General features: G+C 36.9%; 2 protein-coding genes across 6 annotated transcripts in view; one reads left to right on the top strand and one right to left on the bottom strand.

Annotated features, from left to right (window-relative positions):
* The window catches only part of LOC127420182 (growth hormone secretagogue receptor type 1-like), a 9922-nt gene extending 6763 nt beyond the window's left edge, over positions 1-3159 (top strand). The window contains exons 3-4 of the mRNA XM_051662235.1: positions 2091-2547; positions 2861-3159. Coding sequence (XP_051518195.1) covers positions 2091-2547; positions 2861-3159 — 756 coding nt within the window. The remainder of the gene's footprint in view (positions 1-2090; positions 2548-2860) is intronic.
* camta2 (calmodulin binding transcription activator 2) overlaps positions 1-20000 on the bottom strand; it is a 248222-nt gene that overhangs the window by 179674 nt on the left and 48548 nt on the right. For 2 of the 5 annotated variants that reach the window (XM_051661569.1, XM_051661572.1), the window contains 3 exons: positions 17285-17478; positions 17092-17166; positions 9920-15403 (listed from right to left, as the gene is read on the bottom strand). In XM_051661569.1, the coding sequence (XP_051517529.1) occupies positions 15349-15403; positions 17092-17166; positions 17285-17478 (324 nt within the window). In that variant the 3' untranslated portion in view covers positions 9920-15348. Of the gene's footprint in view, positions 1-9919; positions 15404-17091; positions 17167-17284; positions 17479-20000 lie in introns of those variants that run through there. The other 3 variants (XM_051661568.1, XM_051661571.1, XR_007893725.1) reach the window with 2 other exon arrangements.

Below are 20000 nucleotides of genomic sequence, written 5' to 3'. Positions count from 1 at the left end.
TGAAAGAACTGATTCACTTGAATGATTTGGACTTCTCAATGTTAATATAAGTGAATCAGTGAATCTTTTGTTTTAACTGGTTCATTTACATGAACTGTCTGAAAGAACTGATTCACTTGAATGATTTGGTCTTCCCAATGGTAAATATAAGTGAATCAGTGAATCGTTTGTTTTAACTGGTTCACTTACATGAACTGTTTGAAAGAACTGATTCACTTGAATGATTTGGACTTCTCAATGTTAATATAAGTGAATCAGTGAATCGTTTGTTTTAACTGGTTCACTTACATGAACTGTCTGAAAGAACTGATTCACTTGAATGATTTGGACTTCTCAATGTTAATATAAGTGAATCAGTGAATCGTTTATTTTAACTGGTTCATTTACATAAACTGTCTGAAAGAACTGATTCACTTGAATGATTTGGACTTCCCAACGGTAAATATAAGTGAATCAGTGAATCGTTTGTTTTAACTGGTTCATTTACATGAACTGTCTGAAAGAACTGATTCACTTGAATGATTTGGTCTTCCCAATGGTAAATATAAGTGAATCAGTGAATCATTTGTTTTAACTGGTTCACTTACATGAACTGTTTGAAAGAACTGATTCACTTGAATGATTTGGTCTTCCCAATGGTAAATATAAGTGAATCAGTGAATCATTTGTTTTAACTGGTTCACTTACATGAACTGTTTGAAAGAACTGATTCACTTGAATGATTTGGTCTTCCCAATGTTAATATAAGTGAATCAGTGAATCATTTGTTTTAACTGGTTCACTTACATGAACTGTCTAAAAGAACTGATTCACTTGAATGATTTGGACTTCTCAATGTTAATATAAGTGAATCAGTGAATCATTTATTTTAACTGGTTCATTTACATAAACTGTCTGAAAGAACTGATTCACTTGAATGATTTGGACTTCTCAATGTTAATATAAGTGAATCAGTGAATCGTTTGTTTTAACTGGTTCACTTACATAAACTGTCTGAAAGAACTGATTCACTTGAATGATTTGCACTTCCCAACGGTAAATATAAGTGAATCAGTGAATCGTTTGTTTTAACTGGTTCACTTACATGAACTGTTTGAAAGAACTGATTCACTTGAAATGATTTGGACTCCCCAATGTTAATATAAGTGAATCAGTGAATCATTTGTTTTAACTGGTTCACTTACATGAACTGTTTGAAAGAACTGATTCACTTGAATGATTTGGACTTCCCAATGTTAATATAAGTGAATCAGTGAATCTTTTGTTTTAACTGGTTCACTTACATGAACTGTTTGAAAGAACTGATTCACTTGAATGATTTGGACTTCTCAATGTTAATATAAGTGAATCAGTGAATCTTTTGTTTTAACTGGTTCACTTACATAAACTGTTTGAAAGAACTGATTCACTTGAATGATTTGGACTTCTCAATGTTAATATAAATGAATCAGTGAATTGTTTATTTTAACTGGTTCATTTACATGAACTGTTTGAAAGAACTGATTCACTTGAATGATTTGGACTTCTCAATGTTAATATAAATGAATCAGTGAATCGTTTATTTTAACTGGTTCATTTACATAAACTGTCTGAAAGAACTGATTCACTTGAATGATTTGGACTTCCCAACGGTAAATATAAGTGAATCAGTGAATCGTTTGTTTTAACTGGTTCACTTACATGAACTGTTTGAAAGAACTGATTCACTTGAATGATTTGTTTGATTCCCCCATCAGCTTCATTGCTGCGTTCACAACACAATGTGACAAATGAAGCATTTTGTGATGCTACAGCGCTACTCGCTGGAAAGTGTAACTTGTTACTAGTGAAGCGACACTGTTGTGAAAATAGATGAACTGCTGTCATGCTACTGATAAGTGTAGTTAAGTTAGTGGTGTTGCACACACTATAAGACTGTTGGTAATGTGCCACACATATGGGGCTTTTTGTCGCAGAGTAGTCGTATTTTTGATGAGGGTCTTGTATTGTGTGCTAGGCTTTTATTAGCCAAACATGTTTTCAACAATTTGTAATTATTCCTATAAATGTCTTCAGTGTGTATAAATGTTTGTGTTTTTTATGATTGGCAGTTGTGGCGGTATCGTCCGTGGTTGCTGGGCAACGCCGTGTGCAAGCTGTCGATGTTCGTAGGAGAATGTTGCACCTTCTCGTCCATCCTGCACATGACCGCGTTGGGGGCGGAGCGATATCTGGCCGTATGTTTTCCTCTCCGTGCACGTTTGCTCGTCACTAGAGGGCGTGTCCGTGTGCTGATCGCCGGACTGTGGGGCATGGCCATGCTCAGTGCCGGGCCTGTATTTGTGTTGGTGGGGGTGGAGGGTTTAGAGGGCGAAGCCAGTGAATGTCGCTGCACACAGTACGCTCAGACATCTGGTCTCCTGAAGGCCATGCTGTGGCTCTCAAACCTCTATTTCATTTGCCCGCTCGCCATTCTCTCCCTCCTTTATGGCCTAATTGCCCGCCGCCTGCACCTGCGCTCACACATGCACCGCGACAAAGCACACCGCCAGACGCTCCGCATGATGGGTGAGCAAAAATGATCATGGCTAATATGTGAGATGTCATTTGACGAAGGATTCTTAAAGGAACAGTTCACTCAGAAAGGTGTCAACACTCACTCATGTCGTTCTAAACCCGTATGCTGTTATATATTTTACTGGATGTCTAATACTTTATACGGGTTGGGAACGACACGAGGGTGAGTAATTAATTACAGAATTGTCCTTTTTTTTTTGGGTGAACTATCCCATTAAACACAGTTTTGAATATATATATATATATTTTTTGTTGTTGTTGTTGTTGTTGTTGTTGTTGTTGTTATTTCTCTCTCTCTTTGCAGTGGTAATCGTGCTGGTGTTCGTCTTGTGTTGGCTGCCGTTCCATGTGAGTCGGACGCTGTTTTCTGTGTCAGACTCCAGCGATAAGTTGTATTACATCAGTCAGTATTTTAATCTGGTGTCTTTAGTGCTGTTTTACGTCAGTGCTGCTGTGAATCCTCTACTGTATAACATCATGTCCGCCCGCTACCGTGCCAATGTCCTCGCCATGCTGCGGCTTACGGTGGGCTCCACGGACGAGCTGCGCCACAGGGCCCACACCTCCCCACTCACCGCCTCTCACTCCAGCTCACACTTCTGACCCATATATGTATATGTGTGTGTGTGTGTGTGTGTGTTTGAGTGTAAGTGTGTGTGTGTGTGTGTGTATGTGTTTGAGTGTAAGTGTGTGTATGTGTGTGTGTGTGTGTGTGTGTGTGTTAGGCCCAAAACATACTCTACGCAAGTACACAAATTCAAACGCTTGTAGTTACACAAGCTGGATTTAATGCGTTGTTGAAATAAAAGAAACTTTTTTAGTTTAATTTTAATACATTTTAGTTGGAATTTTTATTTTAATGAATGAATAAATAATAATAATAATAAGTTGACAATAATGTGCAAAATGACAATTATTTAAATACATTTTTTTCTAGATTTTTCTTTATTAAAAAAAACAGTATTAGTGTATTAATGCCCTGCAGTATTTTCTTCAAGTCATATTTTCGTTAATTTTAGTTTTTTATTTATTTATTTATTTTTATTTTTTTAATCCCCTTTTCTCCTAATTTTGGAATGCCCAATTCCCACTACTTAGTAGGTTCTCGTGGTGGTGCGGTTACTCACCTCAATCCGGGTGGTGGAGGACAAGTCTCAGTTGCCTCCGCTTCTGAGACCGTCAATCCGTGCATCTTATCACGTGACTCGTTGTGCATGACACCGCGGAGACTCACAGCATGTGGAGGCTCATGCTACTCTCCACGATCCACACACAACTTACCACACGCCCCATTGAGAGCGAGAACCACTAATCACGACCACGAGGAGGTTACCCCATGTGACTCTACCCTCCCTAGCAACCGGGCCAATTTGGTTGCTTAGGAGACCTGACTGGAGTCACTCAGCACACCCTGGATTCGAACTCACGACTCCAGGTGTGATAGTCAGCGTTAATACTCGCTGAGATACCCAGACCCCCCGTTAACAGAATGTGTTAATTAAAGCCGCTTTAGTATCGCCATGATGCAGCATTTTATCTCATCTTCGTTATCGCTGGCAAAATAAAAAAAACTCTTCGTCAACTAACATTTAAGTCAGTAACAACGGTTGCGCTTGGTAACCTCACCCGTCATTAAATCCCATTAAATGAAATTTACGTTCCACATAGCTGCACATTAGGATATGATTGTGTCATGTCATGTAGTAGTTTCATATGGAAGTCCTGAACCGCAAAGTGAAAAAATACATTTCACTTGGAAATAAATTTCCTCTCCGGAATATTTTTTTTCACTCTAATTTGTTTTCTCTTTGAAATGACATTTTTTATCTCAGATTTTTTTCTCTCTAAAAAATGTTTCTTTCTGAATGTTTTTTTTTTTTTTTTACTCTTTTAAATTATTTTTTTCTCTCCGGATTTTTTTCTCTTTGAATTTATAAATTTTATTATTTTTTAAAAGAGATGTTTGTGAACATTTTTAACCCATCATATCAGCAGTAATTCATCAAACACTGATCAAATGAAAGGGAAGTGCGTTATATCCAGATCAGTCAAGCACACTTTTTCAGCATGTTAAATAACGTTGCAACTTTACGATCGCTCATTATTTTAAGATGGAGTGACGGCTGTTTCCCAAGCCAGTACGCAGAACACTCATTATAAAGTACAATTTAAGTGTTACGGGAGCTGTCCGGTCAAAAGGTGCTGAAACTTTGGCAAATATAGGAGTATTTCTGCTCAAAATGAAAATAATTTGGGAATACTGACAAACATGGAAGTTGTTTGTATCTTTATCATATTAACTGTTACAGAATTGAATTACAGAAATAATAATGGCTTTAGTAAGACGGGGTTTTAAATGTATAAGTTCTGAACTTCATAGAGATTAATGAAAGTGAAGAAATGCATGAAACATGAATGGGGCTGTAAAGGCTGTAACAGATGCACAAAGAACAGGATTAAAATAATGAACATCAGTACTGAACTATAGACCTGTGTAAATATCAATAGATCATCTGGTTACAGGATTGGCAGTGTAAACTTGTAGCCTTCTCCTTAATAAATGTAATTTCCCACATCGCTGCAGTGTCCAGATAATATGTAATGATAACTCTGTGCTGATGTGCCTCTATATCACGAATGAATTGCGTCCTGTAAATGTTTGCGCTGGTTTAGCGCTCCATTCACTAAAGTAATTGTGCAGATCAGCACACAGACGTCTGTACAGACCGCCGTATCTACTGTTATCCACACACTTACATCACCTCTTAAACATGCCGAAAAACTGCACAGCTCATCTGGATATATGCCAAATAAGCTCTTCTCCATCATATGATGGGCTGAAAATGTTCACAAACATCTCTTTTAAATAAAATTAATTTTTACTACTTTTCAATACTTTTATTTGCAATAATTGCGGCAGGCAATTTTTGTGAATGAAACGCAATCTACAATGAGCCTAATTTACACAGAAAGGAGGTATTTTTTTCATTCTGGTAATTTTGAATTTATTCTCAAAATATTATGACTGTAATCTCAGTTGTTTTTACGTAGCACTAAAATGCCGTCAGATTTTTTCTCTTTTATTTCGCTGAATTTTTTTCTCTTTTAAATCATTTTTTTCTCTGATTTTTTTTTTCCACCTTTATTTATTTCTTTCTGATTTTTTTTCTCTCTTTTATTTCTCTGAATTTGTTTCTCTTTTAAATATTTTTTCTCTGAATTTTGATTCTCCCTGATTTTATTTTTCTCTTTGGAATTAATTTCTTTTTCTCTGATTTTTTTTCCTCTGAATTTGTTTTCTCTAAAAATAATTTCTCTGAATTTTGTTTTCTCCCTGATTTTTTTCTATCTGATTTTTTTTGTCTCTTCTTTCTCTTTCAAAAAAATTTTCTCTGACTTTTTTTCTCTTCAATTTTTTTTTTCCTCAAAAGGCAACTCGACAATATTTTCTTGCTAGCTAACTATTAGCATCAATATTCCCAGAGGTGAAGGTCATCAAACAATCAGAAATAACTCCCACTGTCACACTTGATGAGGAATGCCATATGAAACATGTGTAACCTTGATTTCACTCCACTGGTTACCTGTAGCTGCCTGCATCAAATTCAAGGCTTTGACTCTGTCCTTCAGGACAGCCAGTGGAACCACACCCTCTTATTTCAGTTCACTTCTCCAGGTCTATGCTCCACCTCGCTCTCTACGGTCTATGAACGAGCGACGCCTGGTGGTCCCATTACATAGAGGCTCAAAGTCTATTTCACAGTCGTTCACTTTCTCTGTTCCTCTGTGGTGGAATGAACATCCAGCCTCCAAACGATCTGCTGATACCATCTGAACATTCAAGAACCAGCTGAAAACACATCTGTTCCACGAGCACTTAACCAACCCACACTAACTGCACTTACTACTGCACTTAACCTGCACTTACTGTACACACACACACACACACAAAATCCTTCTCTGTCTCTTTCTTCTGCACTAGCACCTATACTACTCCATCCATCTTGAAAACTTGACAGTACAACACTGTAGATGTTGTTGAACTTTATCTGATCAATTGCTTGCTATGCTCCTCATTTGCTAAATGACTCACTGTAAATGTAATTAAAAGGTTAATGTAAGATTTACTGTATTAAGAAATGTATAAATCAACAGATGAAGCACCACAGACTTACTGATCTTATCATGCTTACTGATAGTGGCACCTGGTGGACGAGGTTGGTATCGCATGCTAATTGTTAGCTAGCAAGGGAAAAAAAAGTTTATTTTTTTATTTTTTATTTTTTTATTTCATTAAAAAATTCAGAGGACATAGGCTCAGGAGGGCACTAAGACACCTAAAAAAAAATGTTTTTTTAAAGATGTTTTTTCACCTTGCGGTTCAGGGCTTCTGTAGTTTCGTGTTCTGTGTGTTGTTTGCCCTGTTGATGGACACATTCAACATAATGTCATTGTTTTTGATGAACGACTGGACAGTGCGTCCAGAGCATCCTTGAGCCTTTTAGCATCTCTCTCTCTCTATATATATTTAATGTGTCTTTCTGTGTTTTAAATGATATTTATTCCATTTGAGAAGGCTTATGTGAGGTATATTGAATAAAGGCTGTTCTTTACACACACACTGTACTGAAGTATATGATATAGATCCACAAGTACATTTTAATGTCAGGTAAATGTTTTTAATTGTCTATCAGAAGAATGTAGATTTACTGCTGTGAAAAATATCCTGAATATTGTCAGCCAATCACATTCAAGGGTTCTCGATTGGCTGTTGTGTTTATTTTCTGTATTTAAGTTGAACGGTCTGTAATGTCCTTTGCATATGTTTCTGGGATGTATAACTATTATTTATTATTATTATTATTTAATCCAATAAGAGTGAATATTTACACATGATTAATATTTGTTTTTCTTGAAACATGTTTTGTGCATTTCTAAATGATTTAAAATCCATAGAAAAGTAATGAATCATTAATGTAACAGTAATATGCCATAAAATATCAAAATGTCATTAAAATGAGCTCTAGAAGACCGGAAGGAGATTGCACTTTTGTTGCTGCAAGTTTCATATAAATGTAAACATCAGACACACAAACTGGTGAACTGCAACATTACAGACTTTGTCATCTCAGTGTTTGAGACGGTTTATTCACCTTTTACAGGGTTTAAAGGGAGAAATGTGACGCTTATCATTTATTAAAGCACTTACATTAATTATTCTGATAAAACCTGTGTATTATTTGAGTGTGTGTGTGAGTGAGTTTGTGTGTGAGTGTGTGTTTGTGTGTGTGTGAGTGTGTGTGTTTGTGTGTGTGTGAGTGTGTGTGTTTGTGTGTGAGTGTGTTTGTGTGTGTGTGTGAGTGTGTGTTTGTGTGTGAGTGTGTGTGTGAGAGTGTGAGTGTGTGTTTGTGTGTGTGTGAGTGTGAGAGCGTGTGTTTGTGTGTGTGTGTGAGTGTGAGAGTGTGTGTGAGAGTGTGAGTGAGTGTGTGTTTGTGTGTGTGTGAGTGTGAGAGTGTGTGTGAGAGTGTGAGTGAGTGTGTGTTTGTGTGTGAGTGAGTGTGAGAGTGTGTGTGTTTGTGTGAGTATCTGTGTGTGAGTTTGTGTGTGAGTGTGTTTGTGTGAGTGTGTGTGTGTATCTGTGTGTGAGTGTGTTTGTGTGTGTGAGTATGTGTGAGTATGTGTGAGTGTGTGTTTGTGTGCGAGTAATTTGTGTGCGTGTGTGTGTGTATCTCTGTGTGTGTAAGTGTGTGTGTGTGTGTATCTGTGTGTGCGTGTGAGTGAGTGTGTTTGTGTGTGTGAGTATGTGAGTGTGTGTTTGTGTGCGAGTAATTTGTGTGCGTGTATCTGTGTGTGTGTGTGTGTGTGTGTGTATGATCTGTGTGTGAGTGTGAGAGTGTGTGTTTGTGAGTGTGAGAGTGTGTGTTTGTGTGTGTGTGAGTGTGTTTATGTGAGTATCTGTGTGTGAGTTTTTGTGTGAGTGTGTTTGTGTGTGTGAGTATGTGTGTTTGTGTGTGAGTGTGTTTGTGTGCGAGTAATTTGTGTGCGTGTAAGTGTGTGTGTGTGTGTATCTGTGTGTGCGTGAGTGTGTTTGTGTGAGTGTTTGTGTGTGGTTTGTGTGAGTGTTTGTGTGAGTGAGTATGTGTGAGAATGTGTGAGTGTGTGTTTGTGTGCGAGTAATTTGTGTGCGTGTGTGTGCGTATCTCTGTGTGTGTAAGTGTGTGTGTGCGTGTATCTCTGTGTGTGTGTGTGTGTGTGTATCTGTGTGAGAGTGTGTGTTTGTGTGTGTGTGAGTGTGTTTGTGTGAGTATCTGTGTGTGAGTTTGTGTGTGAGTGTGTTTGTGTGTGTGAGTATGTGTGTTTGTGTGTGTGTGAGTGTGTGTGTTTGTGTGTGAGTGTGTTTGTGTGTGTGAGTATGTGTGTATCTGTGTGTGAGATGTGTGTTTGTGTGTGAGTGAGTGTGAGAGTGTGTGTTTGTGTGTGAGTGTGAGTGTGTTTGTGTGTGAGTGAGTGTGAGAGTGTGTGTGTGTGTGTGTGTGTGTGAGAGATGTGTTTGTGTGTGAGTGAGTGTGAGAGTGTGTGTGTGTGTGTGTGAGAGATGTGTGTTTGTGTGTGAGTGAGTGTGAGAGTGTGTGTTTGTGTGTGAGTGTGGGTGTGTGTGTGTGTGAGAGTGTGTTTGTGTGTGAGTGTGAGTGTGTGTGAGTGTGTGAGAGTGTGTGTTTGTGTGTGAGTGTGTTTGTGTGTGAGTGAGTGTGAGAGTGTGTGTGTGTGTGTGTGTGTGTGTGTGAGAGATGTGTTTGTGTGTGAGTGAGTGTGAGAGTGTGTGTGTGCGTGTGAGTGAGTGTGTTTGTGTGTGTGAGTGTGAGTGTGTGTGTGAGTATGTGTGTGTGTTTGTGTGCGAGTAATTTGTGTGCATGTGTGTATCTCTGTGTGTGCGTGAGTGTGTTTGTGTGTGTATGTGTGTGTGTTTGTGTGCGAGTAATTTGTGTGCGTGTGTGTATCTCTGTGTGTGCGTGTGAGTGAGTGTGTTTGTGATTTAGTAATGTAAAATGTAAACAATGTAAAGTTATAAGAAATAAAATTCTGCCAGTGTGTAATCGCAGAAAAACTTTATCTAGGAGTGATTTGTTTAAAAATATAAATATGGTGGTTTTTATTTGTTTTTAATCAGATACTTTGACTCATTTGATATTTTTTAAGCAGCACAAAAACATTTAAACAGATGTGTTGCAATCTGAGTTTTTCCTTTTTCATTTGAGAATGAAAATCTGCTCTTTATTTCAGAAATGTAATGAAAGACTTTAAAAACCCAAAACAAAGGAGACTTTGTCTTCTGTCTGGAGTACAATAACAGAAAAAGCACAACTAAACTTGAATTTGAACTTTAATGAAATGTTATGAAAAGTAAAACAGCATCAACAAATATCTGCAAAATGTCAATGAAATGAACCCAAACATTTCCATAAACTTATGATAGTCACATAAGTATCAGCAGAATCATCACTAAAGACCTGTGAGTGAAAACAGAAACAAACAGAACTCATGCAAACAAAATCATGCCAGAAAACATCTCATGTAAATACAACCGTGCATATCAGCAGTCAGTACAGGAATAAATTAAACAAGACAGAAGCAAACGTATTGATTCTTAAATATACTTTCACCAGCTCTTTATATTGTACACTATTTACAGTCGAATGCATAAAGGTCAAGACGTTTTATCAATGACACAGAACTGATGCGGTTCATTCAGTTAAAAACACCTCAAGGCACATTAAAAAAACATGTAAAATCTTCATCCTATCAAACGATGCCTAGTGCATTCATGTGACTGATCAAACATCACATCAGTGTTCAGTTTCAGAAATGAAGACGCTTAATAAAGTTTGATTGAAATCAGTCTTACTATAGTCTTACAAAAACAAAATGGTCCTGGTTCACAAGAAGTTAAATAACTTTGCACAGAAAGTAAGCGATTCTATCACAAGTATACGGATTTGTTTTACAAACCTTTAAGTAAACAAAATGCTTCGTTTCATGACTGAAAGACTTGCGGTTTAGCCATTCAGATGATTCAGTGTGTTCAGTCAGAGATTCAAGCCATTCAGAACGTAACTCGTGAGTCATTTGGAGCGATTCAGCACAAGAACTGGCTCATATGAGTCATTTGGAGCGATTCAGCACAAGAACTGGCTCATATGAGTCATTTGTTCATTCACTATTCACACTGTATGTTTGAGTGCAGATACAGCGAACACAATGCAACAGAAAGACGTGTTGTTTTTGGCGTTATTTCGCGGTAGATGCTCTTTTTTCTCATCCAATTCAGACCGCAAGCTCACAACTGAAATAGGATTATTTTTGCCTTGAATAAAACATGACCAAAACAGCCAAATCTGACAGCAGATCCTGCGCAATCAGCCGTTTTGGTGTCGAATTTCAACCGCTTTAATCACAGCTGCACAATTAGGATTTTTTTCATTCTTAGCGCCCGCTAGCATCGGAAATTTATCAAATTTGGCATGCGACCTTAGAATGTTCTGTTGTCCATGTGCACCAAATTTAGTTACGTTTGAATACTGAGCTCACAAGATACAGAGCAATTCGTCATCATGGACCACACCCAAAAACATATTGGCGAACAACTTAACGAATCCCCAAAATTTTTGATAACATTTTGTCAGGAGCATTTTTAGATGATACGTACCAAATTTCGTGCGAATCAGACAAACGGCCTAGGACGAGATAAAAAAAGTGAGCATATGATTTGGGGGCACTGGACTTGTGGCATAGGCGACATAAGTGGTTGCCAAGGGCGCAAAATGAAAGGGGGGTGCCGGATGAGAGTTTTTGTTGAGCGAAATGTGCCACCAACATACTTTCAGTACTGACAAATGGTTACAATAACATCGATGAAAAAAGCCTTTCAAAGTAAACAAGCAATCTAACGTCTCGCCTAGAGCGTAACTTTTAAAGCAGAAGTTATCCGCTGCTTTGATTGGCAGTTGGCGGCCATTTATTTTTATTTGTCCGACAAAATTTTAAGGACACGTTATCACAATAATCAAAAATGATGCATGCTAATTCCAACTTTCTTAATGAAACAGTTGCAGTTTTTACATTTTGTAGTTATAGCACCCCCTATGGGCATAAGTGTGCGTTATTTGGTGTGCATCCTCAAAATGTCGAAGTTTATTACGTTTCGTAAAGTTTGGACTTTGCGTTTGGGTCATTATCAAAATAGGGTGCCAAACATGTCCATGAAAAAGATTTCAAATAGGACATTTACAGTAATTTACGTTTATTTTCTCAGGTCAAGCATTAGTGCAAGGCCTAACAAGAGCATAAAAAGCATAAAATAAATAATAAAAAAAATGTAATAATTAAAAAAAGAAATTTTGTCCCTTGATCGATGTTAAAAACTGGAATTTTGAACATACAAAAATAACTTCTAATGTTTACTCTGTGGGCAAAAACTAAACTGTACTGAATTGAACATTTCAATATTTTGTAAGTCAGAAAGTTCGCATTTTTAAAGAACGACCCGTTTAGAAGATAAAGGTTGATAGGCAAAAAAGGGCCACGGCCAAATATTTTATTGGCTTGTATCTCTGAAGCGCTTTGACGAAACAAAATTCTTCGAACAACTTTTTGTCAGGAGTGTCCCATGATGAAATATGCCAAACTTTGTGCGAATCTAGTTAAAAAAAAAGTAGGTTTTTCAGAAAGTTCAAAATGGCGAAAAATTTTTATAGACAGAAATGAAATCGGTACGACAGCCCCGAACCACACTGTGAAAAACTATTTAAATTTTTTTTTTTTAGCCGTTTTAGTGCCTTTCTGAGCCTATATCCTACAAAAAAATAAATAAATAAATAAAATAAACATATATAAAAATATTTATTTTTCTCTAATTTTCTTTTTTTTTTTTTACTCAAAAAAAAATAAAAAAAATAAAAAAGTGTTACCTCTTGAGAAAAAAAAAAAAAAAGATTTTTTTTTTTGGACAGAACATTTTTTTTTTTTTTTAGATTATTTATTTATTTTATTTTATTTATTTTTGTAGGATAGGCACAGGAAGGCACTAATAAACCTAAACAAATGTTTTCACCTACAGAATTATTTTTTTTCACGGTGTATTATCGATAGATAATGAACCCGGAACATTCCTTTAAATTCTGTGCAAGATATGCTTAACTGTGACATATATTGTAATTTCTTTAATACAAACCGTTGTCAAGTTTGGGGTCTGAACAGTTTCTTAAGGTTTACATGATTTGTCATGTGAGAGTGTTGTGGTCTTTACCACTTGGCAACATTTACATTTCTATCCTGACTGTTACCATGGTAAACCACAATTTAAGACTTTGGATGCCAACACAACCTCAGCGTCTTCCTTTCTTTGCTGTTTCAAGAGCAATAAGACTAGCAGTCGACTTCCTTTGAGGTTAAACATTATAAAATGTATCTCCAAGAGTTCAGATCTATAAATAAATTAATATCAACACGATTTACTCTTTATAATATATGTGAGTATATATACTGTTTACATTTACATAGAGGTCCATTATACATTAAAACATTCAGTAAAGCTGAACTTGAACTTTTGTGTTGCAGCAACAACTGTAAAAAAAAATTAAAAAAAATCAACCAATGAAAAACAACCATCTCTCCTTTCTGTCAATATATTTACCTTCAGAAACAACCAAATTCTGCAGTAGTTTAGAAAAAGAGTGTGAAACCAAGCAATGGCAGGTGTGTTTGTGGACGGTAATTGTTTCTCAGGGTGACGTCTGTAAAATAACATTTGCGTCTAGTTGACTAGTCGATTAGTTCTGCCACTAGTCAAGGCATCGTGGATCACGATTTCAGTTCCGCTTGTTCTATATGGTGATAGAAAAAGGTGGGTTAGTTAGTAAAAGTTAGGTACGTAGTGAAGCACCAAAGTAACTTATGTGAATAATTTTCAACATTTCTGTGATACAAGCCTCCATTGTATTAAACATACACATGCACATTACCGTGCATCCAGTCAATTAGTAACCGTACGGCACTTGGCAGAGCTCATATTGGATTGGATCGACTCCTGCTTTTAAACTTAGAGATGTAAATTTGGATGGATATTAATATTGTGAGGAAAAAATATAATCGTCAAAATATTAACAACTACAGTCTTGACCAACACAAAATCGGTATCGTTTGAAAGTTTAGAAGCTCTACTTTACAATGCATGTAGACATTATGACCAAAACTGAACAAGTGCTTTAAAATATGCAGATAAATCAGAAGTGTTACGTTTTGATCATTTATAAAGAAATTCGCATATTATTGCAATCAGTAAAAACATCAAACTCATCAAATAGTCATGTGTCATATGTTGTTGGAAAGCTCTCAAAGAGTAAAATACAACCAGCCTATTTGTTTTACTCACAGACAAAAATATAGTGAGTAATAGTTAAGTATATGTCTTTAACAATTATGTTGGTGTTGCTTATATGCCGCGTTTCTGCTTATAAATATCACATATCATTACTTAGAGGAGGTGATTATCTTTCAAACGAGTCCACACACAAGATAATCAGATGTATAGATCATTAGATAATCCACATGAAGCACAATGTTACATATGACCACCAGGAGATGGCGCCAAATACATGACACAGACTCAATGATGACTCAAATGACACAGAATGAAACTCATTCTGTGAAATCTCATTACTAAAATCATGTCTGCATGCTATACAAACCTTTAGTCATTGTTGTGTTTGCATGTGTAATTAGTTCTTATGTACAATTATTATGTTTTATTTGTTTGGAGATGTTTTTGGACACTATGATAAATTATTTTTGTAATGTTATAACTTTTGATTGCTTTGTCATATCAACACAACATTTTTCTCAGATACAGTTGACATGATTGGGAACAAAACAAAAGCAGTTTTTCCGAGACACCTTATTTACATCCTGAGATTTCATTTAAAATCAGTCAAATAAGAAAAAAAGTACATTTTTGGCTCAATTATTTGTGATATTTTTCAGCAGTTTCTTGCCTGAGAGTCTCAGAATGTATCATAATCTATATAATTCAAAAATCTGAAAAGTTTTCTTTACGATGATACAAACACTTGACTCTTTAATTTTGGGTATGCCACTGAAACAGGAAATCTTTAAAAACACATTCAGAGCTTAAAGGGTTAAGGGTGTTGGTTCGATTGCTTGGTCCGAACCGGAGTTCGTTTCCTCCCGCTGGTCTCTGTTCGCATCATATTATTCGGGTCCGAACCACGGTCCGTTTACATAGCAACGTGAGTACAAGCGGCAGCTGTTTACCACTGTAACTATGTAACAACTCAATAAGACAATAGCTTCACTGTGTTACTGAATGATTCGTTTCTTTGGATTTACACATGCACAGAACGACACTTGTGTTTGTCTGCAACGGATGCACTGAATGTGCAATGACATAGAGAATGAGAGTGTTTGTCTGGCGTTCACATCATCCAAACGAACCAAACTATGACGTCAAACGAACCCGGGTGCACACCAAAAGTTCTAGTGTGAAAGCACCCTAAATTACCACACAACCTTGGTGTTTTCAAAAGAAACAGTAGGTAACTCTGCCGGGAGTTTACTCACGACATTTTCGATTCAGACGGCAATAAAATCACTGACTAGCCCCTGCAAATTCTGGAATTACCTCACGTCCCTGTGTGAAACAATTACCGTCTGAATAGTGCTATTAAGTAGATGACTGTAAACATGACTGAAAGTGTGTGTGTGTGTGTGTGTGTGTATTCAGGTGGTCAGTCCTCTCCGCTCCAGTTCTTTACTCTGTTTGAGCTCCTTAATCCTGCAAACACACACAGCATTTTATAAATTCACATTTTAATTCTTTATAATAAAAACAAACTAAAAATGCATTTTAGAACCATTTAAAATCCTGCACGTGGCCTTTTCAAACATATCTGGAAGTGTTATAATGTAAAGGCCTGTTGACGTGTGCATGATAAAACAATGCTGCATCTCTTTAGAGCTTGATATGAGCTGATGGCTCACGTGTCTGGAACTAGAAGTCCAGTTAGATGTTGGTTCATATTGACGGTCTCAGAACACCAGTGTTGGGTGTAATCAGGTTACAAAGTAATTAACTGCTGTAATCTAATTACTTTTAAAGTCGAAAGTAGTGTAACACATTACATTTTAAATTCTCGGGATCAGATTACAGCTACTGACTTTCAATCGTTCAATACTTTTAAGTACTTTTACTTAAAACTTACACATATTTCTAAAATAATATTACGTAGAATACATTTAAAACATTTATATCCGTAACGAGTCACTGAACAAGGAAATACAGACATTCTTTTGAAATAGTGAGAAGTGTTACGTAATTATAAATTTGGTTAATTTTTGATACATTAATCAGTAAAGTAATCCGATTACAATTTTAGAAAAATGATTAGCAGTGGATTACTTTTTTAAATTATTTACCCGACACTGTGCCATGGTGGTAACAAACAAGTGGAGCAAAAACAAGAGATTATTTTAGCGATGGCATGTATTTAGCGATTAATATATGCATTATGCATTAAAGGATTGTATTTCGCATTAAGGTACGTGAAAGACTGCGAATTAATGTTTTGCTTACGTTTAAGTATGCAAATGTTCTCTCGTGAAAAATTATATTGTGCTGTGTGTTCATCTCCTGAGACCCCGCGTCCACTTGCGTGGACATTACGTTTTGGCTTCGCTATACGCAACGCATCATTTTATTTCATTTAAACCGACTGATCTCAGTTCAGGCGACTCTGTGCTGTCAGTAAAGGGTTAAACTTTCGACGCACAGTCATGTGTTCAAACAATATGGCGTAGATCACAGAGGAGTTTGTGTTTGTGCACAATGACCACATTCGTGGACTGCACGCTCAGATTCAGTTCAAATATCCTATATTCACTGTGCATTATCAGAGGCTTTATATGGAGTTAGGATGAAAATAAGGTGCATTTCAAACTGTTCTGAGACCAGTGCAGACAGACAGCACACTGGAGGTTAAGTCATTCACTAAATAGGGAGCAAGGGAGCATCCTATATCTCTCTATGCAGTTAAGTGCATTCACTCCTAAAATCTGATCAAAAGTTCAGTTTCAGGCTGCAGATGATGTTTGGATCACTCAACATGTTTGACAGACATGAGACAATGATAATCAGTACATAGATTCAGAATTTATAATGTATCATTTTATTTTAACATGATTGACAGTGATTGGATGATGCTGGACATTACTTTGAATATGCTAATTTCTGATGTAATGTCTGTAACATTTCAAAAACATGAATAATCAACACTCCTGGACACATCATAAACTATTTGACTTTCTATAGCTTGATATTATTTAACATTTCACAGCTTAGTCCCGCTGTCCACATATGAGGACATTTCCACATATTTTTGCCTATTACCCCGATGTCATGTTGTGCAAACACCTGTAACATCTGGATGATGGATTGAGAGACAGACAGACTGATAGATAATGTACCTGTGTCTGCAGCGTCTGAGAAAACGCATGATCTTCCGCGCTGCTTGATCCTGTTTTTTCGTCAGGAACGACCCTCTAATGCAAACACACACATGACAGAATAAATGCAGATATATAAAGAGTAACGTTGAATTCTCTGTTTTAAGTGTGTTTGTTTCATGCAGACCGTTAAAAGTGTGCGAGTGTTTCTCACTTGATCTTGGTGTTGAGGGTCCCGGGGCCGCGCGGTCCCTGTTTCACTCGCTCGTACTCTTTATAGCTGCGGTAGTACTGCTGGATGAGCACGGCCGCTCGCCGCGACTGCTGGAACTTCTTCTGCTCGTAATAACTGCGAAACTTACTCTGAATCAGTATGGCTGCTTGCGTCATCTTCTTATATAACGCGTACTAGAGGAGGAGAGAGACACACGTTACACACATACTAGGGCTGAACATTCACAATGATTTTAATGCACTTTTTATTTGGCCGTTAAGTCTCCTAAAGAGTGTCTCGTTAGTCTTGTGATCTCGTCTTGTCTCGTGACTAGCGAGTATCCGTTCAGACTAACCATGTCAACACAAACTAAGTGACCAACAAAATGTCCTGATGCCCACCACTTGGTGCAGCTGGTTAAAACAGTGTAACTAGTGATGTAAAAACTAATTAAACGAACTGAAACAAAGTAATGCAAATTAAACTAAAAAAGAGAAATAATGAATAAAAGTACAATATTGTTTTATTGTAGCAAAAAATGGAGTTTGAGTTGGTAAGTTTAATTCAATTTTGTGAATCAGTTCAAATTCTCAATTTCCATAAATCATTTCAAAAAACAGATTCAATGATTCGTTTGCAAAACATGCAATTTTTTTGTTTACAATGTATTGGTGCATATAAATTACAATTATTAAATATTCCTCGTGTTCATTTAGTAAAAAAATAAAAAATAAATTGTGATTTATTTTATTTTTTTTTTTTTACTGTGATTTAGTTCTTAAATTAAACATTGATTCTACTTAACCCTTGTGCGTCAATTTAAAAAAGGTTACTCAGAGGTGCTTAGAGGACAAAAACTGCCTTAATAATATTATATATTAATATTATTTTCCACATTGAATGAGTTAATTTTTTTAACCAACATCAGTCCTGATCATAACTACCAAATATTCATTCATTTTCAGGATTTTAAACATTTAAATGCCAGTTTGTTTATATAATGCCACTGTTGTTTTTCACACACACACACACAATTTTATCTGCATCATTTATTCAATTGTCCTGCAGTGCTCTATAATACAGCAAACAGAGAATAGGGGAAAAGCTTGTATTTGCTCCATAGGCTAAACATGAGAAAAATGGCGCCATCTGGTGGAAAATATTAAAAATGTAAATTTTGAAGCCAGGGCTCCAGAATGAAAGCATAATATCATAGAATTCATGATTTTATGCTTTAATGACACTGGGATCAAATATTGCAGTTTTAATGGGTTTCAATGGGGACATTTTTGTCCTGAAGGTCCTGAGTGTAACTATTTTGTGTACACAGTGTGTTATAGATGTATTATAGGAACTGAGGTTGAAATATCAACATTCCCCCAAAACTACACACCTTTGGCAACATTTATGCCGTTGGCATTAACACAGCCAGAATGATCGAAAAAACTAAAATGAAAAAGACAAAAATGTCCCGAAGGTCGCACAAGGGTTAAAATAGCCGCTTTTATTCCATTGGGCCAAACGGTTCTAAACATGGTGAGGAATAGTTCCAGTAGCATTTCCACTTTAACCCTTCTCGGCATGGATTTTTTCGGCATGGTTCGCTAACCTCGCTGGTGGAATAGATTTACAGGGTTTCTGCAGGTCTGAAAAAAGTCTTAAATCGCCCTTCCGCAAATTAAGGCCTTAAAAAGGTCTTGGTATTAAATGTTGCATGAGGAATTGGTTTCTCGTTGTGTTTAAGTCATTTTAAAGTAATTTCAGAGCACGAATGGCCCCATAACAAATGTGCGGTCTCCAGGACAAACCTAGAGATCATCTTGGATTATGACGTTTATCGACTATTCGCTACTATTCCTTCAAACTTTGCCTGATTTGCCTAAACAATGGTTCAAAACAATCTCCAGACTGATCTGCACAGAATGAATAATACCACATTTGTTGAAAAGTTACGTTAACACAAATTTAACAAGGTCGACATAAAACAGGAAGTGAGGTTATATCTTGCCAATGGTTTGTCGTATTGAAACAAAACTTGGTATGCTTCATCAAGACCATAATCTGAGGGGACATGCAAAGTTTGGTGACAGCGCCACCTATGCGTCAAGAAAAGTGGAAATGGGTATTTTTGCCTGTAACTTTTCAACCAAATGTCCTAAAATCATGAGTTCGGTGTCTTTGGATTCCTTGGGTCATGAGAATTTCAAGGATATCAGCCATATATAATTTTTCCCATATCAGCCATACTGCTTCTCTGGCAAATAGATTTTTATCTACAAGTTAAATATCTTTTGAATGCATTGTCAGATTTATAAGAAATTTGGTATGCATCATTGACATCATGTCCTGAACGTACCTGAGCAGTTTGGAGACAGCGCCACCTATAGTTCAAAAGATAACCCACACTCGTATGCTGACTCCAACCTTGGCATGTCTTTTTGACTCCAGCCAGGTCTCCTAAGCAACCAAATTGGCCCGGTTGCTAGGGAGGGTAGAGTCACATGGGGTAACCTCCTCGTGGTCGCTATAATGTGGTTCTCGCTCTCGGTGGGGTGCGTGGTGAGTTGTGCGTGGATGCCGCGGAGTATAGCGTGAAGCCTCCACGCGCGCTACGTCTCCGTGGTAACACACTCAACAAGTCACGTGATAAGATGTGCGGATTGACGGTCTCAAACGCGGAGGCAACTGGATTCGTCCTCCACCACCTGGATTGAGG

This window comes from Myxocyprinus asiaticus, chromosome 29 (genome assembly GCF_019703515.2).
Source record: "Myxocyprinus asiaticus isolate MX2 ecotype Aquarium Trade chromosome 29, UBuf_Myxa_2, whole genome shotgun sequence".
Classification (NCBI taxonomy): domain Eukaryota; kingdom Metazoa; phylum Chordata; class Actinopteri; order Cypriniformes; family Catostomidae; genus Myxocyprinus; species Myxocyprinus asiaticus.
Note: the sequence above shows the minus strand (reverse complement) of the source record. Positions and strands in the feature narration are given on the sequence as shown.